This window comes from Lynx canadensis, chromosome B1, assembly GCF_007474595.2.
Source record: "Lynx canadensis isolate LIC74 chromosome B1, mLynCan4.pri.v2, whole genome shotgun sequence".
NCBI lineage: Eukaryota > Metazoa > Chordata > Mammalia > Carnivora > Felidae > Lynx > Lynx canadensis.
In genome coordinates, this window is record NC_044306.2 from 119,857,013 (window position 1) to 119,880,289 (window position 23,277).

Here is a 23,277-nt window from a genome sequence, read left to right on the forward strand (position 1 = left end):
CTTGTGGTTTGCTTCACATGGTGTCTTTCCCACTGTATATATCTTTTTTTCTCTGTTGTTTGTATAGTGTTGAGATACAGTAAAATATTAAGCATCACTATTGTAGAGAATTTAAACTCAATTCTATAATAAAATATGGTTAATACTGGGTTGCCAAAAGCCCATTTTCTTCACTTTTAATATTCTTCCTCATTAAAATAACATTGCTGTAACACAGGTGGTTCCTACCCATACTGATCACCAAAATTTTAGAGTCTTATCTTGCAAGTGTAGCACATATATAATTAAACAGTTGGTAAACATACACAGATTGAGCACAAATAAGGCACACAAGGTACTGCTGTGTAATGTATCTACCAAGAAATTGATCAGGCCAGTATATAAAAATTGTATTTTACAGCAAGAAAAAAAATAACTGGTTTCTGTTCATAGCTGTGATTAAACAAAGACTGAGTTCCTTTCTTTCAGCTTCAGAGACTAGAGATACTAAATGCTTTTTATTTGTGGCAGACAACTAGATCGGTTCCCAAGAACATAGTGGCACTACAGCCCCTTTAATTAGAAATTTGGCAAAACTCAAAATTGTATCACCCAGTAGTAAACTACTAAGAACGATCAGGCTAGAAGCAACTATCTAAATACAAAAGGCTAAATAGCTATTCTCTGAGATACTACAACATTTACCTGAACTATGTAAAGAGATATGAAGAGGCTAATAGCTGTCAGAATACCGTATGTTCCTTTTATCCAGTTTTTGACATGTGATCTTTTTTTAAGCATATATGATCCTGTTTCCCACTGCATACATATATATCTTTTTAATGTTTATTTATTTTTGAGAGAGAGAGAGAAGCACAAGTAGGGGGAGGGGAAAGAGGCAGGGTGGAATTCCAAGCAGGCTCTGTGCTGTCAGCAGAGAGCCTGATGCGGGGCTGGAACTCATGAACGGTGAGATCATGACCTCAGCCGAAATCAGATGCTCAACCAACTGAGCCACCCAGGCGCCCTCCCCCATCACTGCATATATCTTTAATGCCAGAATCTGCTGGTTGTATGACCCAACTGGTAGGGCTGCTTGAACCTATTCTAAGTTCCTGTCAAAGCTGGCAGCCTTCTGTGTCACTCAGCAAATATGTCAGAGCAGTATTCCTAAGTTTGGAATATGGTACCTCCAGAACTCAAAGAGGTCTATGAGGCATTGCGCTTCCTTCTTCATGGTAGGAATATAAGATGCAATATTTTGTCCTGTATTTTAAACCTACCTCAGACCAATGGGCCCTGAAAATCTCCATTGATGTGGTAGGTCCCTTAACCTTCAAAGGGTTTTCTCTTACTCTCAGGGATGCATGTGTCCCAAATGTCCAGCATACTTGCCACTTCTTATCCCCCCAGTCTGTTTTAACTGATCAATATAATGGAAAAATGTGATATTCTTACAGAATGTCCAGACAGCCCAGGTCTTTTTGGATTGTATTATGACAGAGGGTAGGAAAGCTAACCATAGACTTCAGGCAAGACTGTAAATGTATGTTCTCGTCCTTCTCATGCATGTGAATTGCTTCTGGTAAATTTCCCTTAAAGTACTGCTTCAGCAGTACTTACTGTTGGTCTGTAATCTTTTCATTTTTATCCAATTTTAAATATGTTCTAATTTTAGTATAATTACTTCTTGTTTCCATAAATTATTTGGAATTGTTTTTAATTTCTAAAATCTATGGATCTCTTTTGAATAACCTTTTGTTATTGATTTCTTTTTTTTTAATATGAAATTTATTGTCAAATTGGTTTCCATACAACACCCAGTGCTCATCCCAACAGGTGCCCTCCTCAATACCCATCACTCACCCTTCCCTCCCTCCCATCCCCCATCAATCCTTAGTTTGCTCTCAGCTTTTAAGAGTCTCTTATGTTTTGGCTCCCTCCCTCTCTAACCTTTTTTTTTTTTCCTTCCCCTCCCCCATGGTCTTCTGTTAAGTTTCTCAGGATCCACATAAGAGTGAAAACACATGGTATTTGTCTTTCTCTGTATGACTTACTTCACTTAGGGTAACACTCTCCAGTTCCATCCACGTTGCTACAAAAGACCGTATTTCATTCTTTCTCGTTGCCACGTAGTATTCCATTGTGTATATTGTGTATTTAAGCCACAATTTCTTTATCCATTCATCAGTTGATGGACATTTAGGCTCTTTCCATAATTTGGCTATTGTTGAAAGTGCTGTATAAACATTGGGATACAATTGCCCCTACGCATCAGCACTCCTGTATCCCTTGGGTAAATCCCTAGCAGTGCTATTGCTGGGTCATAGGGTAGATCTATTTTTCATTTTTTGAGGAACCTCCACTGTTTTCCAGAGTGGCTGCACCAGTTTGCGTTCCCTGTTATTGATTTCTAATACTAGTGCTTTTTTGTCTGTCTCTGAATTTTAAAATGTCATACCTTTAAGGACGCCTTGGTGGCTCAGTCAGTTGAGCATCTGACTCTTGATTTCAGCTCAGGTGATGGTCTCATGGTTCATGGGTTTGAGCCCTGCATTGGGCTCTATGCTGTATCATCACAGAGCCTGTTTAGAATTCTCTCTCCCTTCCTCTCTGCCCCTACCCTACTCATGCTCATGCTCTCTCTCAAAATAACAAACTTTAAAAAATTTTTTAAAATAAAATGTTATAACTTTAGGCCTAACACCTGGTCCATTTTTGTAAATATTTCAAGTTTACTTGAAAAGAATAGGGATTCTTTAATTGTTGACTATAGTTCTATATCATATATATAGCTTTATGAACTTTACGTGCATTTAGTCAGTTACTAAAAATGATGTGTTAAAATCTCTCAGTGTATTTGTGAATTTATCAATTTCTCTCCATAATTCTATTTTGGCCTTTTTTACTCTTGAAGATGTATTATTAGGTATCTATAATTTTAGAACTGGTATATCTTCCTGGTGGATTTTTACTTTTATTATTATCTAGTGAAAGGAGAGGAGTTTGAGCATTTCAAGGCTGATCATGGGGGGACAAATATGGCCATGAGGTGGCAATAGCACACACAAGCTTTATTTGGGGGATGCTTTGAAGATTTGCATATTGGGGAAAGCCCTAAGGGAAGACTTCCAGAGACTTAAGGCTTGGAGGCCATCCTTCAGAAGGGGAGGAGAGTGAGGGAACTCCTGGAGGAGAAAGGCATCAGAAAGAGGGCTTATGTGTCTAGGTGGTTTTTGTATGATGTCACTCAGCAAGCAGCATCTGAGTGCAGAGAGTCTCTGGGTCAGACTGAAGAATTCTAAAGAGCAGCAGCAGGTTAGGGTCTTTATAGCCCAAGACTTATTGTATCTGTGGCAAGCAGATTTTAGACAGTTGCACAGGGTATGTTAAGGAGTCAAGCTCTAAGTAGCTAAAAATCTGATTAAGCTATGTTTAAAACAAATGGATGTGTAAAATTTTGGTATGGTATTAGTGGGCTTTTGAGCTAATAAACAACCCAGGGCCAATATACAGAAGCCTCTTTTGCCTCATCAGTTTGTTTTTTGTTTTTGTTTTTTTGCTCACTGTTGTTTATTATATTTTACTTGATTTTTAGGTTTATTTTTTTAAAATATTTTTTTAACATTTATTTATTTTTGAGACAGGGAGAGACAGCATGATCAGGGGAGGGTCAGAGAGAGAGGGAGACACAGAATCTGAAACAGGCTCCAGTCTCTGAGCTGTCAGCACAGAGCCTGACGCGGGGCTCAAATTCACGGACCACGAGATCATGACCTGAGCCGAAGTCGGACACTTAACCCACTGAGCCATCCAGGCACCCCTAGGTTTGTTTATTTTTATTGGCATTATTTTAGTGAAGTGCCAGTTTATTGCAGTCTGCTATCTTACCACGTATTTATTATTAAAACTGCTGTAATAGGAATTTTACTTCATTCTTTGCTTCCACTTAACTAAAATTGCTCTAGGTAAGGTCATCAATGACCTTCATGTTATCAGTTCCAATTAATATTTTACATTTTCTTATAGCATATACACATGTGTAATTTACATAATTCAAAATGGGATATCATACATGGAATTTAATACTTTACTTTCCCTTTTTTGCTCATCCTCTCCTTTCTCCCACTCAGATTCCCATCTTTACTCCACCTACCCTCTCCAGACAAAAAATGTCACCCTCATTAGAAGATTTTATCCCCATTTTTCTCCATGCTCATAAGATCTTATGCAAAATTATATACATATACATGACCCCAAATAAGAGTGTATATATACATACATACACACAAAGATGGATTAAACATGCTATATCGCATCTTGCTTTTTACCACTACTACATAGAAATGCTGACTGATTCACCCAAACACTCCTAAAGTGAGTTTTTAAGTCCGTAATTTAAAAAGTACTAAGAAGGGCGCCTGGGTGGCTCATTCAGTTGAGTGGCCGCCTCTGTATTTTGAATCAGGTCATGATCCCAGGGTTAGGGGATCGAGTCCTGTGTTGGCCTCCATGCACACAGCACAGAGTCTACTTGGGATTCTCTCTTTCCCTCTCTTTCTGCCCCTCCCTCACACTTTCTCCCCAAATAAATATAATAAACATTTCAAAAATTTAAAAAACTCTTTTTATTTAAAGAAAAATTTTTTAAATGTTTATTTATTTCTGAGACAGAGAGAGACAGAGCATGAGCAGGGGAGGGGCAGAGAGAGAGGGAGACACAGAATCCAAAGCAGGCTCCAGGCTCTGAGCTGTCAGCACAGAGCCCAATGCAGGGCTCTAATTCACAACCGCAAGATCATGACCTGAGCCACCCAGGTGCCCCAAAACTCTCCTTTTTAAAAACCTCACTTTTGGGGTGCTTGGCAGTCTGTCAGTTAAGTGACTGACTCTGGATTTTGGCTCAGGTCATGATCTTACAGTTGTGAGATCCACTGTGCAGAGCCTGCTTAAGATTCTCTCCCTCTTTCTGCCCTCCCCCTGCTTGTGTGCATGTGCCTGTGTGCTCTTAAAAACTCAAAAAATATAATAAAATTTAAAAGCCTCACTTTTATGTTCTCATTTGATAATTAATCTACTAACATTTTAAATTTCGTCTTGGGTGCTTTTGATCATTTATGTTTTTCTAGGAAATTATCCATTTCCTCTAGGTTTTCCAATGTGTTGCTTATACAGCTGTATGCAGCATTTTTTTTAACGTTTATTCATTTTTTGATAGAGATAGAGCGTTGAGTGGGGGAGGGGCACAGAGAGAAGGAGATAGAATCGGTCGCAATCTCCAGGCCCTGAACTGACAGCACAGAGCCAGAGGCCGGGCTAGAACTCACGGACCATGAGATCATGACCTGAGTGGAAGTCTGACGCTCAACCGACTGAGCCACCCAGATGCCCCTGTATGCAGCATATTTTTTTTTTATTAAAATTTTTTTTTCAACGTTTATTTATTTTTGGGACAGAGAGAGACAGAGCATGAACGGGGGAGGGGCAGAGAGAGAGGGAGACACAGAATCGGAAACAGGCTCCAGGCTCTGAGCCATCAGCCCAGAGCCCGACGCGGGGCTCGAACCCACGGACCGCGAGATCGTGACCTGGCTGAAGTCGGACGCTTAACCGACTGCGCCACCCAGGCGCCCCTGTATGCAGCATTTTAAAGTGAACATCTTTCTATATCTTCATCTTATTTCGCTGCTTGGCAGCATTCAAGATAATTGAAGACTGTACTTCTAAGTTTTGAGGGTTTTTTCTTTTAACATTTATTCATTTTTGAAAGACAGAGAGTGACAGAGCATGAGTGGGGGAGGGGCAGAGAGAGAGAGAGAGACAAAGAATCCAAAACAAGTTCCAGGCTTTAAGCTGTCAGCACAGAGCCTGACATGGGGCTCGAAACCACGGACCACGAGATCATTACTTGAGCCGAAGTCGGACGCTTAGTTGACTGAGCCACCCAGGTGCCCCTAAGTTTGAGTTCCTTAAATCTGTTGAATGGGTGGTGTTGATCCCTATCTTCAGTGTTATGAGGCAGAGGAATGTATGACAGATGCTAATGGAAAATTACAGGAAATTCAAAAATTTAGTGAATTATTTCTTGACATTTTTTATTTTCCCTCTAGTACAGGGTTCATCTCCGTAATTATGCAATTTACTACCCTTTTCCCCATTTCTATATCGTTTTGGGAAATTACAGCCTTATAATAGAGATCAGGAATTTGCTAACATTGTGGCTGATCTATTGGACAACAGTAAATATTGAATTTGACAATAGAGAATAGAGTCACAGATACACTCTTTTTATAAGCAAATATTTAAACCAAAGGACAATTAGTGGGTGATGTCATCTCTGACTAACAACATAGGTATGCCTCTCTGAAGAGATTTTCAATGTCCTTCAAGATCATAACTAATATAAAATGACATAATACAATTGCTTACAATATGGATTTTCTACTTTTTATATTAAAATACTGCTTGCTAGAACATGACTCTACTAAACTGGATTTCTCCAGAAGATAAAAAATTTCACTATCTGGGGGCGCCTGGGTGGCTCAGTCGGCTGAGCGTCCGACTTTGGCTCAGGTCACGATCTCGCAGTTCATGAGTTCGAGCCCCGCATCAGGCTCCGTGCTGATGGCTCGGAGCCTGTAGCCTGCTTCGGATTCTATGTCTCCCTCTCTCTCTGCCCCTTCCCCACTCATGCTCTGTCTCTGTCTCTCAAAAATGAATAAACGTTAAAAAAAAATTAAAAAAAAATTTTCACTATCTGAACAATGTAAGATAAAGTGAGCTTCCAGGAAAAGATCATCACAAACTAAATCACAACTTCAGATGATGCAGGATAGCTAAAACAAAACAAAACAAAACAAAACAAAACAGCCATTGAGTCTTCTACAGTCCAGCCTCTGATGCAAAGGGATTCCCTGGCTAGCAAGACAAACCATGTTCCTTTAATTTTCCTCATACTTTAACAAATTAAATTATGTAGTGAATTACAGTCATTAAACTTGAAAAATCTTTCAATTAAATGGAAAAACTTCCCATGAGAACTCCAAATATCAAAGAGAGAGTAAAGGTATTTTCTGCATAAATTTTCCACCTGGATATACCAAAGTGCTAAACTTTTAACTATTTGAAGTGGAAACTGGTATCACAAAATGCAACACATATCCTGCCTCCTTAAATGCCACATACTACCCATCTTGATTCGAATTCATCAGTAACATTACTTGGATTAAGTTGATCACAGGGATGCTCTCAGGGACGAGTGTGCAGGATCCTACGTTAAATTTTAAGCTGCTATACTTTTAATGTTCACATTAAATTTACTTTTTAGTTTCCTCCCCCTGCTATCAGCTGTTACATTTTATTGTTTACCTGACAATAGCAGGACCCTGTTGATACTTGCGATTTTTTTCAGGAGCATAAATCAGATAACCAAACTTACTAGAATTAGTTGTGAAGTAATAAGCAGACTCTGAAGATGGGGACCTGAGACACTCAATTTTTTTTTAATTAATTATTTTTTAAATTTACATCCAAGTTAGTTAGCATATAGTGCAACAATGATTTCAGTAGATTCCTTAATGCCCCTTATCCATTTAGCCCATCCCCCCCGCCACAACCCCTCAGTAACCCTCTGCTTGCTCTCCGTATTTGAGTCTCTTTATGTTTTGTCCCTCTCCCTGTTTTTATATTATTTTTGCTTCCCTTCCCTTATGTTCATCTGTTTTGTATCTTAAAAGTCCTCATATGAGTGAAGTCATATGTTTGTCTTTCTCTGACTTACTAATTTTGCTTAGCATAATACCCTCCAGTTCCATCCATGTAGTTGCAAATGGCAAGATTTCATTCTTTTTTATTGTGAGGCACTCAATTCTTAGATGTTTCTAGTAGGTAGTTAATAAAATATCCACCATAATTTAAGAACCCTATTGAGCAGCAGATTTTAAAACTCTCTTTGCAGAGGGAGAGTCTGATAGCATGTTTCTAATGGAAAACTATATGAATCACAATAAGGCAGAACTATATAGATTAGCAACTGGCTTACGTAGCTTCCCATCAACTTATTAACAAATTAGGTTACAAAATACAAAAGCAATTTAATGAATCATCATATGAGGCATTGAACTCAAAGTTGAACTGTCATGTGCTTTCATAATACCACTTGCTTAATTACCCATATGAATGAATCATTAATACCTCAAGCCTGCTCAACAGTTTTGGATACCTGATATTTATGTAATGGTGTGCTCATTTGCTGAGTAAGGCAATGAGTAAGGAGAAGCAAGCCTCAAAACAATCACGTGACAATGAGAGTTTTTTCTTTAAAGTTCTAGAAAACCAAGGTATGTATTTCAAGAGCTGTTATCTTCTGTTGTAACAATTCAGAAGCAGTTGGTTATCAGATATTCATCTTTTAAAACAGACATGATGGAATTCTATAAATTTACAAGAGGAAGTGACGGCAACTGATAATAATGCTTATGTAAAGGGAGTCATTAAAAAAACAGCTTGCTACCAGCCTCAGCCCCTTTTGAAAAATTTGCACACGTAGGAAAATATTTGGACATAGCTCTTTAAAAATGTGGGGAGCACAAACTATTCTGAGAGTATAGCTCTCATACTTTTGGGGTGTTAAAATTACCTTCTATGAGATAATTAAGTTTTCAATTCTTTATATACATTTAGCTGACAAACTTAAAGTTGATAATTTCATTTTAGTCTCCACATTTTTAGGAAACTTTAAGTATGGGAACCACTAGAATATACATGTTGCTGTGCTGCAGTAAATTATTTTAAAGAAAAGCATTTCACGGCCACAGATCATGGATATTCAAACTTTTGGTAAGGAAGATTTTTCCCAAAATCTTGTGATCATCTATGGAGAAATAATTGTTTACTTTGACAGTGAAGCCCCTCAAGAATGTTGAAGAGAAGGTTTTAGGAAAGAACACCCAGAGCCATAGTGACAGCAGTGGTAGACTTCTCCCTCTTCACACATGAGGAAAGATTAACAATTTTGGACACATACCTTGTAAAACTGTTCAAAACCACAACTACATTTCTAATCCTAACTTTAAAACTCCTGCTTTTGGGGAGCCAGGATGGCTCAGTCAGTTGAGCGTCCGATTCTTGATTTCAGTTCAGGTCATGATCTCGTGGTTGCTGGGTTTGAGCCCCGCGTGGGGCTATGTGCTGATACCAAGAAGTCTGCTTAGAATTCTCCCTCCCTCTCCGCCCCTCTCCTGTTCTCTCTCTCTCTCTCTCTCTCAAAATAAATAAAAATAAAACTTAAAAAAAAAAACTTTAAAATTCCTGCTGTTGGTCACAGAGGCAAGATCACACAATAGAATCTACTGACGTTACAAGTAATAAATTACAAATCTAGGTACCAGACTTAGTGCAATGTCACGTACATACATGTGCTACCTATTAGCATATCTTTGTATATAAAAAAGACACAGTAAACTGACAGGACTGTACCTTTAATAGACTTAAGGATAGCTATTAATAGAAGAACTGTAGGGGCGCCTGGGTGGCGCAGTCGGTTAAGCGTCCGACTTCAGCCAGGTCACGATCTTGCGGTCCGTGAGTTCGAGCCCCGCGTCGGGCTCTGGGCTGATGGCTCAGAGCCTGGAGCCTGTTTCCGATTCTGTGTCTCCCTCTCTCTCTGCCCCTCCCCCGTTCATGCTCTGTCTCTCTCTGTCCCAAAAATAAATAAACGTTGAAAAAAAAAATTAAAAAAAAAAATAGAAGAACTGTAATATACAATAAAACAAAATAGACTCTTAGGCTGAAAAATTACAAAAGTTTTAAAGATTCTTCAGTAAGTTTATTTTGCAAACTTTTTGTGTTTTATGTTTTATTGGCTTAGACTGTTTGAAGAGAAAAATGTATACCATTTTGAACACTGAAGTGTTTATCATTTTACTATGAATTCAGATATGCTTTATGTTTATTTCTAACTGACCTTCAAATTGCAGCAGCTCATGAGTTTAGTATAAGTATTCTTGCCACCCCATCCCATCCTGTCATTGAGTCAAAGAGTTCAAGATACATATACAAAACACACACCTAAACAGACACAAACAAGACTTTTGTAAAGTAAACACATTTTTTATAATGTAAATAACTGTTCCTTTTTGGAACTTTCTTTATCCAGTTCAAGTCTTTTCTGAAACTGGGATATTCACACTCATTAGACACAATCTTTATAAAAGCAAAGCATTTATCTCTTTGAAAACTCAAGTAATTCTTGAGAGCAACATGTTTCTTACTGATCTAAAAAGAACACAGTGTGGAAGGCCAAAGAGGAAAAATCACAGAAGAGGACTGGAAAACAATATATTTAATAGTGCACAGAGAAAATTTCTAAGTGTAGATTCTATTGAAAATATTGATATTCAAAGGAATAGCTTTGGACACACTGCCAAAAACTTAGATTTTTCTCAATTAAAACCAAGAGTGTTGATTTATTTAGGAAAATAACATTATGTCTTTGAAGTAAGAATGAAAGGGTTGTACAATTTAATTTCTATATAAATGATTGTTTGAATATACAAAGTATCAAATATAAACAGTAGTGTAGCAAGAAAATGAATTGGTAGAAATAATTACTCAACCAATAGCAATAATTAAGACCACCATTTGAAAGATCTTCTATACACAAAGAATGAAAAAGTATTATTAGGAGATTTTACAGAACACAACTGAACTCAATCCTAATTCATTACTATTATACTTCTTTCTTCTTCAGTATTAGTGGACCCACATTATCTCCTGTTAACTCATTGTGTTTATTATGTGAACCATCACAGGCAGGAAACTAGAAAGGAAAAAGAATTACAAGTATTATTTTAAAAATGATTTAATAAGTAGAAATATTTGTGAAATGCTCTTATAAAGAAAGCACATTACTTTGAAAAACAAATCACCGACAGCTTTCCTAAGTAATGTATATTCTACACCTAACCCAACTGCATTCCAATATCACAGCAAATCTAACAACTTTAAACAGTTAATTTATTATTTGATAAATATTTTAAATAAAAAGCTTTGGATTGGTTATTCCAAGAGTCAATAAAACAGGCTTAAAGGGGGATCAAAATAATCTCTTGTTTTCTGTGGAGCTCCAAATTAGAGCTCACCTCTTCACTTATTTAAATTTGAAAAGAATGTACAGTTGACCCTTGAACAACACAGGTTAGAACTGTGTGGGTCTACTTAACTGTGGATTTTTTTCTTTTTTGATAAACACAGTATAGTACTGTAAATGAATTTTCTCTTCCTTATTGTTTTCTTACTAACATTTCTTCTCTAGCTTCATTGTAAGAATAAAGTATGTAATGTATCTAACATGCAAGATAAATGTTGACTGTTTATGTCATTAGTAAGGCTTCTGGCCGACAGTAAGCTAGTAAGTTTTGGGGGGAGTCAAAAGTTATACCCAGATTTGACTGTGCCGGTGGTTGGTGCCCCAACCTCCATGTTGTTCAAGGGGCAACTGTAATTTAAATTCAAAATACATTATTTCATGTTTTCTTACCATGAAACTCACAGATATTGTAAAATTTTTGAAAAAATTTTAAAATGAATTTAAAAATATTCACTCATAAGTAACAATAATCAAGATTTTTATATAATTTTTCCTCTGCATTTACTATGTGTATTTCTTTTTTAAAAAACAAAATTGGGATCATACTGTACTGTGCTTTTATTAATTACATCATGCTCTCCTGTCATTAAAATATTCTTTAAAAACATTACTTGTAATGGCTTCCTAATATCCCATAATTTGTATTATACCATTCTTTAATCACATTCCCATTATCGGACACCTAGATTATTTCCAAAACTTTGCTATTACAATAAATGTTGTGATGAACATTACTATGCTTAAAACTTCAAATAACCTGTGATCAAAGTACTCGAAGAAAACGGACCTCACCAGCTACTTATAATACTCATCACTCCATACTTGTTTTTATTATTTCCACATTAAAAATCATCCATAATTATAGCTGCCATTTATTAGCTCATCTATATATAAGGCCCCATACATATAGCATCTACTAAATCCTAAAAAATGTCTGTGATATTGATATATTATCAGAAAACAAAAAAACAAAAACCTAAAACATCAGAGATTAAAGATTCAGTAACCTGCCCAACCGAAGTCATACTGTAAGGGGCAGACATCAGTTTTGAAAACATCAGATTTCTATTCTTCCTTTTCTAATGTAGGTAAGTATCCACCATAAAATGCAAACTTTAATTTAGGAATATAAATTTTCAGTACTGAATACTGTGGAAAAATCTTTCATCTCACAGAACCTCAAAACTAAGGATTTAAAAAGCAGAACAATTCTAACTGCACAAAGTTTCAGAGTACGTGCAAGCGGACATCTTACCGTCTTAGAACGCCAACACCTACAATAAGCTGCTTTAGTGAGACACAAATCTTCAATGTTTATTTCATTCACCACTTTGGGATTTTCCTTTTGTATTTTAAGATTAATCAAGCTATCCTTCTGTTGTTTCTTCTTCGGGAGGAATGGACGAACTGCAAGGTAGCCAAGTAGTGCAAGTACACCAAGGAAAGGCAATAACCGAAGCCATTCTGAAACTAAACACGTACAGATTTAACAGTCTGCAGCACTCTTGTAATAGAACTCAAACAGCACGTGTCATGCTTAAGTTTATTCTTTACCTATTCTTTACTTCTCACATTAATTTCTTACCTATAAGTCTATGAATAAATAACAAAGTCAAGCCACCTATATCTAAGACCACCACTCGGATTTGTGAGCTAACTGAAGAGTTGTGAAACTGGAACACAAAGTTTTCAGAAATGTATCTTATATCAAGTATCCTACTTCATTATCCCTGACCGCGCCCTCCAAGACAGTACTGAGTGCTCCACAAGGCATTTAATGAACACTTAGGTAATAAGAGGTATCTAATAATGACAACACCAAGTATATTTGTGTTTATCTTTATTTTTATTTCAGGAATAACAATCATCATAATTACAAACAAAGTTCAATGTGTGATATATTTTATAGGTTTAGAAAACATTTCCACCATGTCTAAAATTATACAACAGAATACCCAAGAATATTTTTTTAATGTTTATTTATTTTTGAGAGGGAGAGACAAAGCGTGAGAGGTGGAGGAGAGAGAGGGAGACACAGAATCTGAAGCAGCTCTGAGCTCTGAGCTGTCAGCATAGAGCCTGATGTGGGGCTTGAACTCATGGACCACAAGATCATGACTTGCGCTGAAGTTGGATGCTCAACCAACTAAACCACCCAGGCACCCCGGAATACCCAAGAATATTTTACCGTTGATTTAGAATTTCAGACAGAACATGTCTTCAATGCTTTAATTTACATTTTTGGTAAGACATAGTAATTCCTAAAGAAATGTTATCTAAAAGCTACTATTTTAAAGAACTAATTAAAATTTTCATACACTGAATGTTCTCATTATTAGATACCTCTTATTCCCTAAGTGTTCATTAAATGCCTTGTGGAGCACTCAGTACCTTCTTGGAGGGCAGGGTCAGGGAATATTAAGTAATATAAATAAAATGGTCCCTATGTCTATGAAGACAAACACATAAGGAAACCAAGATAAACATTTCAGCATGCACTCATCAAATGTTGGCTAGTGCCCTCCCTCTTCGGGGCTCTGTAGAGAATCCTTTCTGTTCTTAAATGTGATCATTTGACAATCTTCACTGAGTACTTACCTCATATCTTGCTCAGCACTATGTAAAAATCGCTTAGTCAAGAAAGAGAGAAAAACTAAAGATGTGCCAAGGCATGCTAATTAATGTTAGTAATAGACTATGCTAAGAGTACCACTGTATTATCTTATTTAACTCTGTTAAGCTGTGTTAGCTTAAAACAGCTGTATTTGGAGGGTACCACTATTATTCCCATTTTCATGTGAGTAAACTGCAGCTCCATAAGCAGGTTTAGTCCAGGACAATAAATCCAGTCTAGTTCTCAATCATGATAAATAAAATCCAACAAATTTAAAATTTCATCTGTCCTTCTCTTGGTAAGACTATAATTGTTCTTACACTTAACTATTAAAGAAAAAAATTTTAATTTTTAATGTTTATTTATTTATTGCAAGTACACGTGCAAGAGAGAGAGAGAGAGACAGAGAGAGAGAGAGAGAGAGGGAGAGGGAGAGGGAGAGAGAGAGAGAAAATCCCAAGCAGGTTCCGCGCTGTCAGCACAGAGCCTGATGCAATGTGGGGCTTGATATCACCAACTGGGAGATCATCACCTGTGCAGAAATCAACAGTTGGATGCTTAACTGACTGACCCATCCAGATGCCCCAAGATAATTTTAGATTATAATAAGAGCTATGAAGGAAACAAACAGAATGATAAAAGAAAGAAAAAGATTATCCTAAGGACCAAGCAGGATAGGTTGACTCCAACTTTCGGTAAGGAAGTCAGGAAGGAAAAAAAGATCTTTAAGTCAAGACCTAAAGACAAGAAGGTGGGGGGCTCAAAGACTTGAGAAAAAAACTTACAAGGCACAAGAGTACATGTAAAAGAAGCTTCCAACTTCACAGGATTGTTGGGAGGAGCGAATGAAGTTGGAAACCACTAGAAAAACTACAGAACACTATGTGAAAGAAAGCTACTAATACATTCTGCCCTGAAACTACAGTTATGTAAATATCTGTCTCCTCCCCAACTCCCTGTCCTCTAACAGAGACTTATATAAACCAAGACTTCAATTAATTTTAACTGAATTGAGTCTGTACTCCATTACACTGACATTTTTTTTTAATTTTTTTTAATGTTTATTTATTTTTGAGACAGAGAGAGACAGAGCATGAACAGGGGAGGGTCAGAGAGAGAGGGAGACACAGAATCTGAAACAGGCTCCGGGCTCCGAGCTGTCAGCACAGAGCCCGACGCAGGGCTCGAACTCACGGACCGTGAGATCATGACCTGAGCCGAAGTCGGACGCTCAACCGACTGAGCCACCCAGGCGCCCCTAAGATAACCCCTACTAGGTATGCACTTGTTTGCCTTTATTCAAGGCCTATGAATGATAACAGTGTAAGGTGACAGATAAGAATTCTGTTTAAAATATTTAAGAAAAAAACTTTAAGCACCCTCAAGAAATATAAAACCTCATAGACAGATCAGGTGATAAGACAGGTGAAGATACAAAAATTACAAGACACAGTTCCTACCCCGAAGAAGCTTTTCACCTAGTATGGACTACAGATCTATAAGAAAAGAATTAAGTACTGTATGGTATGTGCAATTATAAATAAGCAATACAGAAGACATGATTAACTCTGCAGGGATGAGCAAAGGCTTTACATAGAGGTTGGCACCTAACCAGGTTTCTGAAAGATGAATAAGACTATAGGAGTCCTGGGGCGCCTGGGTGGCGCAGTCGGTTAAGTGTCCGACTTCAGCCAGGTCACGATCTTGCGGTCCGTGAGTTCGAGCCCCGCGTCGGGCTCTGGGCTGATGGCTCAGAGCCTGGAGCCTGTTTCCGATTCTGTGTCTCCCTCTCTCTCTGCCCCTCCCCCGTTCATGCTCTGTCTCTCTGTCCCAAAAATAAATAAACGTTGAAAAAAAAAAAATTAAAAAAAAAAAAAGACTATAGGAGTCCACTATGCTGACCGCTCAGAGCCTGGAGCCTGCTTTGGATTTTGTGTCTCCGTCTTTCCCCCCTTTCCCACTTGCGTGCATTCTCTCTCTCTCTCAAAAATAAATAAACATCAAAGAAAAATTTTTTAAAAAAGACTATAGGAGTCCATAGGCTGATGGGAGGGGGAGCTACCTTTCACACAGAAGAAACAGCATAAACAAAGGCACAGAGATACAATGTGCATGAAAAGTTGGGGGAAGTAAGCACAACAATATTGCTGGAATATGATGAAATAGGAGAGGGACTGTAGAAGTGGTCAGGTGCCAGATGATAAAAATCAATAGGTAGGTAATAATCTACCCTGTACATAAAAGGTAAACCACTGATATTAAGAGTATCACTGCATATTAATGTAACTGGAAAGCTGTTCATTTATGAAATCAGATGGAATTAAGGTATCAGATGGACGATGGACTAGTGGAGAGACAGAGGGAAGGGCAGAGAGGGATGTTAGTGGGAGGGCAAGAGGCAAGACAATCTGTTAGAATTCCACTGAAATAATTCCCCCCAAAATAATGCAAGTTTAAACTAAGGCAGTAGCCGTTAAAGCAGAGGACAAATGGAACCCCCAAAACTGCCTGAACGGTGTATGTGTGCATGCATTTTTTGAGGAGACAGTCTGATGCTTTTACTGGGATCACAGAGCAGGTCTGTGATCAATCTTCACATACCTTGAAACTTAAGAACCACTAACTCAAGTAGTAAAATCAATAGGATTGGGTGAGTGATCAAGTATGGAGCATAAATGGAAGAAGTGAGGGTCCTTCATGATTCCCAGGTTTCTGGTTTCATTATCTGGATGAATGGAGATACTGGTCTCTAATTCAAAAACAAAACAAAACAGAACATAACAAGGGCAGTTTTAAGCAGCAAGAGACCAGTGCAGTGTTGTAGAAGAAAGGGAAAAATATGAAGGAAAATATTCCTTAAAGAATATAAGGGAGAGACTAAAGGTCAACAGTTAACAGCAAAAAATTAGGAATACTGAAGGATTGCATAAGTCATAGCTTTCTTTGAAACAGTGAAATAGTCTAATGTGGAAGTTGCTCTTCAGAGCCTAAAAGATGCCATCTCTCGGGGCACCTGGGTGGCTCAGTTGGTTAAGCATCCAACTCTTGATTTCAGCTCAGGTCATGATCTCACAGTTTGTGGGATTGAGCCCCATGTCATGCTCTGCGCTGACAACATGGAGCCTGCCTGGGATTCTGTCTCCCTCTCTCTACCCCTACCTCTCTCTCTCTCTCACTCTCTCAAAAATAAACATTAAAAAAAAAAAAAAAAGATGCCAACTCTCTCTGCTCTGCCAGAAAGACAAGAAAGATAAAGAAAAGATATCACTGAGAGACCTACAGGGGAAGTGGTTTACTAAGGGATAGCTTTGTTTCATTTAGGGTAAGGAGGTGCATATATGAAAAATTATCAAGTAGACAAGGCAGGGAGCACCTGGGTGGCTCAGTCTGCTAAGTGTCAGACTCTGGCTCAGGTCACAATCTCACGGTTCATGAGTTCGAGCCCCACGTCGGGCTCTGTGCTGACAGCTCAGAGCCTGGAGCCTGCTTCAGATTCTGTGTCTCCCTCTCTCTCTGCCCCTCCCCTGCTTGTGCTCTGTCTCTCTCTCTCTCAAAATAAATAAATAAATAAATAAATAAATAAATAAATAATAAATAATAAATAAATAAATAAATAAATAAATAAATAAATAGTTTTTTAATAAAAAAAGTAGACAAGCCAGGAGTAGAAGATAACAGTGTGAGAGAAGATCAGGGGTTATGGGGTGGGGTAAGTATTTTTGGCTGTAATTAAATCAAGGACATGGCTGACCTCAACATTCAATCCACTAAAAATGTACCCAGTTAGGCAACATTTTGATTATTCATTTGAATGTAAAAGGCTTGAATTTCCTTAAATTTTTTCCTTTACTTCAAATTTTTCACTTCAGAAAGATTTTCTTCCTCTACCAGTGAATTTCTCCTATTTCCAATTTTTTTAAATCACCTGTTTCTAAGTTAAAAACAAAAATTAGGGGTGCCTGGGTGGCTGAGTCGGTTAAGCATCTGACTTTGGCTCAGTTCATGATCTCGCCATCTGTGTGTTCAAGCCCCACGTCAGGCTCTGTACTGACAGCTCAGAGTCTAGAGCCTGCTTCAGATTCTGTGTCTCATTCTCTCTCTGTCCCTTGCCCGCTCATGTTCTGTCTCTGTCTCTCTCTCAAAAATAATTAATGAAACATTAAAAAAAAACCCACACTAATACTAAAATACCAAGCAGGATTCTAATATGCATTTTGCAATATTCTATTTCCCACTATTAAGACAAACAACAAATAGACTAAGAAGGTAGAGTAAAAGAACCAGTACCATCAGACAAACAAAACGTACACAGAAAAGAACATTTCAAAGCAACCTGAGTAGCAAGCAATTTTAACATAAATTTTTTTTAAGTTTAAATGCTGTTAAAAGAAGGTATAGTATCTCCTTAGAGAAACAGAATGTGGCTTAAGACAGGGCAGATTCAAGACAGGCTACAGGGGCTCCTGGGTGGCTCAGCTGGTTAAGCATCAGACTGTTGATTTCGGCTCAGGTCATGATCTTGCTGTCATGAGACTGAACCCCATGTAGGGCTCCGCGCTGGGAATTGAGCCTGCTTAAGATTCTCTCTCTCCCTCTCTCTGTGCCCCTCCCCCACTTGCATACACTCTCTCTGAAAATAAACTTAAAAAAAAAAAAAAAAAGGCTACTATTACACCCTATTCCTGACCAAGATATATAATCAAATACTATGATAAAAACATTTGTAAAAGTACAATATAGATACACATGGCTCTCGATGAGGAATTATATTCTAAGAAACTAGGACAGAATTTTTTCCCTTCTCAAAATGTGGCATGTAATGATACTATAAAAATAATATTGGCAACTTGGCTGCTGATACTTTAATAACAGATTTTCTTGTGTACCGTTTATAGGTTAAGACACAGAAATGATTTCTATTTCTGGACTGCAAAAAGAGAAAAGTAAAATATTTTCAATGGATGGTTTTACTATTACCACTTAAAGCCTAATACAGACTGTTCAGGACCAAAATCCAATAGAATGAAATTAATGATCAATTTAAAAATCTTTTTTATATTCATTATTATGAATAGAACAGTGTCTCAGTGTCCAGAACATTTCCTGGACCAAGTCCTCAATAAATACCTGATGACCTGAGAAAATTTACACTGCAAGGTAGTTAGATGGCAGAAAATGTTTTAATGAGGCTGAAATTGTTCCCCACAAAGCCTAGTATAATCTTTAAATCTTTAATTACACTAACTTTTAAATATAGTTGGTCTAACTAGGAAGAGGGGAAAAAACTTTTGTAACTTATAGTAACTATGTAAATATCTTCCCAAATTCTCAAAAACAGTTTTCTAAAATAAAATTCTTTAATATTTTAGAAATAACTTTTATTATTTACGTTATTATTAATAAATGCAACTTTCTAGTTTGAACTTAATTATTTCTTATACTTTCCTACTGAGAAACCTCACCTTTTGTTCATTTCTTTAAAAAAAAAAGAGATACATTTTACATACAAGAAAATAAACAGATCTCAGGTGTTTAGCTCTCAGTTGTGACAAATATACCCCAGCAGCCTCTACTGAAAATATGTAAAAACATGCAAAATCCTCCATCACCCAAGAAAGTATTCTTCTGCCCTTTCTAGTCTATCCTTCCACCACTGATGTCTATCACTAAAGCTTTTTCACTCAACATAAAGTTTTTGAGATTCATCCAGTGGAACAGTAATTCATTCCTTTTTATTGCTAACCAGTATTCCACTTTGAGTATACTATAATTTGTTTATCCACTCTCCTGTTGTCAGATATTCGGGTTGCTTCCAGTTTGGAACTATTATAAATAAGGCTACTATAAAACATGCTTGTAGAAGTGTTCTTGTGGATATAGGTTTTCAACTCTGTTCCACTTCTAAATTCTTTGTTCAAAAGTGGCCCTTTCTGGATAAACAGAGCTAATGCTTTTGATGCTGTCAGCTCTGACATGTTTGTGTTACTCTGGAAAGAATATTATGATGGTCTTGGGAGTCATTGCCTTGTCTTTAGGAGCAAAACCATTATTTTTCAAAGAACCAAACAGGGTCAAGAAGGGCAAAGCTATATGTTCAAAGTTTCATAGCAAGCTTTTAAATCCAGAAGCAAACTGTTTCTGACTTTCAAATAGGAAGATTTTATTGTTGTTGTCATGCTTTAAAAGTTTACACAACAGGGAAAGTTTTTTTTAAAGGTCAAAGTATTGGAATAGACTATACTTCCAAGCAATATACAAACTTACTTTAAAAGCCTCACTGTTAAAAATGTGGCCTAAATAAAAATAGATAAGTTGTTTCTGATAGATAAGGACTGTCTATAAATAGTGTATGGTGATTAAGGATCTCCAAGAGTTTACTAAGAATGCAGAGTCATCATGAGACAGTCTATTGCTTTAAAAAACCACTAGATCTAAATAGGGAAGAAAAAAACAGGCAAAAATAATATAAACTGTAACTTTGTTTGCTCTAGTTTTCACAGATAGAAAATGCAAACACTTTTGGTCTCCTAGACATTTTTTTTTTTTAATTTTAATGTTTATTTATTTTTGAGAGAGACAGAGTGTGAGTGGGGGAGGGTCAGAGAGAGAGAGGGAGACACAGAATCCCAAGCAGGCTCCAGGCTCAGAGCTGTCAGCACAGAGCCCGATGTAGGGCTCCAACCCACCAATCGTGAGCTTATGACCTGAGCCGAAGTCCGACACTCAACTGACTAAGCCACCAAGGCACCCCTGGTCTCCTAGACATTTTAACAATTGCTGAAAAGTTACCTTTCAGGTTTTTGACTCAACAGAAGTCTAAGTATGGATTCTGCAAGTAGCTCAATCAACACAGATGTAATTAGCTACTAAAATCTACTCTGAAGGGGAGACTCAGAGTAGAAATTGGTCTTTGGAAATTTTCTTCCATAGTGCTCCAAAACAGATTCTGCAACTATTATATTGTCACCATCCAGTATGAAACAGACTATCTCAATTTTTCATAGAGCAATTATTACAAACATGTTAATGTTTCCTAATAAACAATACAATGAGAACTAAAGTGTAGACACATTGTAATGGAACTTAAATATATGTTTTTAAGATACTTATCAGAGTTATCACTATTTCTGAGAATCAGTCCTCACTTTAAATATTTAACAGCTTTGAAGAAGTTACTATGTATTATTAATTTAAGGGGGAAAAGGTTTGAGTTTCCTTAATGCCTTTAATAGAAATTAAATATTTGTTGACAGTGGAAATCTTTAAGGCAAAAATAAAAACAAAGAAAACTTCTAAAATCTAGCCACTAAATAAAACATCATACTTTCTATCTGCTCCAACTATATTCTATTCACAAAAAATTGAAACTAATATAAAACCAAATGTCACAAAATGATCATATTCTTTATTACTACTTTGGTGAATGCATTCAAGGGTATAATAAAAGGAGAAAAACTAACAATTGGTATAGGGCTACTTAACCACTGAATATTACAAATAAAATATATATACATGCAAACATTCCAAATTTCCAACTGCAGGGGAATGGTTAAGCCTACCATGATGTTACTCTAAAAGAAAACTATACAGTTGTTAGAAAGAAGATGAAGACCACGTTAAAATATATAAAGTTCTAAAGTAAAAGCAATGATAAAGGGTTTAAAAAAGCCAAAATTGTATATAACTGACGAAAATCCATCAGAATAGGATCAAAAGAAGACTTTGATGTTTATAAATACTTGATTTGACACATTTTTTCACTTTATGTTAGTTTTACGCGGCTTTCGATGTTTAGATATTTCTTCTTAATAACCGTTAATTATTCGGTTACTATACTTTCTATTTAATTACATGCATTCAGGGGCACCTGGGTGCTTCAGTTGGTTAAGTAGTTAAGCATCCGACTTTGGCTCAGGTCATGATCTCACAGTTTGTGAGTTCAAGCCCCACATCTGGCTAAGGTCAGTGTGGATCCTGCTTCTGGTTCTCTTTCCCCTTCCCTCTCCCCCTTGAAATAAACCTAAAAAAATATATATATATATGCTTCCGATCAAACCGTAATTCAAACAATCTCTAGATTTGGAATGTCACCCAATTCACCCCATCTAAATCTATTACTGGACTACCTCATTTTTTTAATACTATCCTTTTTTAGGGATAGTATTCTCTTAAAAAACAACCAAACAAAAGCCTTCCCTGTATTAGGAGGTGAAATTCATCTCCCAATAATCTTCACTGATTTGGTCCTAGTTCTGTCCTTTGGTCTACACAGAATAAATGTTATTCTTCCACCAGTAAACCTTCAGCTACCATAAAACTCCAGACTGCTCCAGGCTAAACAACTCTGTCTCAAAATTATCTTCATGAATCATGTTTCATTCCCTGACATTGAAGACGTATGAGTTCAAAGTTTGCCGAATCAATATGGTTTTTGTTTTTTTTCTCTCACCACCCTGATCAGTCTCAGTCTGGTTTACAAATATTCCACTTACAAAGTAACACTCCCAACAATGTCTCCCAAGTGTTGACTGCATTCTAGAAATTTTCGTCCTTTTGATGTGAAATCCTGAATTGTGGGTTCTTTTCTTGTACAGGAGGGATCTAAGTACAGAAAGTTATATATATTCATTAAATTTCACTTTCTAAAATCTGGTCCATCATACTAGCCTTTGAACCCCTTTTGGCTAACTGATCTTTCCTCAAGTTGCCTCTAGGCCCATAGTAACGGAGTTGGCCTAAAATGCCCCGGGGTAGTTCAAGTCTTCCCTATGGGAATGGAGGCTACTCTCCAATTTTGTTACCAAATAAAACTGCCATACACATATTGCGTGCCTGTTTCTCTCCCACGCACACACAAGCTGTGGGTAAAACAGCGCCGAGAGCTGGAAATGCCTAATTCACAGCACCTTAGATAGCTATGACTTTAAAATAAAAAGCACACTGCAGTGACCGATGGAGATGAAAAACATGGGCCCGCCACAAATTCAGCACCTCCTCTGCAAAACCCTGGTCCCCCGTCACAGAAGAACACGGCAGAGCCACCAGGACAAGGACGGAAGGACGGAAGCCGCCAAGAACCCACAGGAGGAATCACTCGCGCTCCACGGCGGCTGCGCCAGCGCTCGCCCCCGCCCTCTGCGCGCAGGGTCACGGGGTAACGTGCCACTCGCCAAGCCCCGCCCCGTCCCTTAGCCCGAGGATGTTTAGACCACCCCCGACTCCCACCTTGAGAAACTTGCAAGGACAGGGACTGACTGAAGGCGAGGGTTACCTGTGAGACGGGCGAACCCAGTAATGCTCTCGGGGACAGGGAGCCGCTTTAGATAGGCGGGGAGCTGCACCTTCACGATACGGGCCACGCTCTCCAGCACCATCCTCGCGAGCAGCGTCCACTCCCCTCTGAGACCGCGCCGCTCTCCGGCCAAGCTGCCGCGCCTGCGCCGAGAGGAGAAGCGGCTGGCGGGCGTTGCGGCCTGGGTCCCGCGGCCTGCAGGAGGGGGCGGCGCTGGGGGCCCACGGGGGAGAGGTGACCTGC

General features: G+C 37.8%; 1 protein-coding gene across 1 annotated transcript; it reads right to left on the minus strand.

Moving 5' to 3' along the window:
• Positions 1–10,303: 10,303 nt before the first annotated feature.
• Positions 10,304–23,223, minus strand: CISD2 (CDGSH iron sulfur domain 2). Its single transcript, XM_030313347.1, has 3 exons — positions 23,014–23,223; positions 12,384–12,598; positions 10,304–10,798 (listed from the first exon to the last, which is right to left on the minus strand). Exons 1-3 carry the CDS (start codon positions 23,114–23,116, stop codon positions 10,709–10,711), a joined length of 408 nt encoding a protein of 135 aa, XP_030169207.1. The 5' UTR covers positions 23,117–23,223; the 3' UTR covers positions 10,304–10,708.
• Between the last annotated feature and the right edge of the window lie 54 nt (positions 23,224–23,277).

Excerpts from the sequence above, each read along its gene's own strand:
- CISD2 (XM_030313347.1), bottom strand. The coding sequence starts at position 23,116 with ATGGTGCTGGAGAGCGTGGCCCGTATCGTGAAGGTGCAGCTCCCCGCC. Across the intron at positions 12,599-23,013 it reads TGGGTTCGCCCGTCTCACAG|TTTCAGAATGGCTTCGGTTA; the intron begins GTAACCCTCGCC and ends GTACGTGTTTAG. Across the intron at positions 10,799-12,383 it reads GGTGTTGGCGTTCTAAGACG|TTTCCTGCCTGTGATGGTTC; the intron begins GTAAGATGTCCG and ends TTTCCTTTCTAG.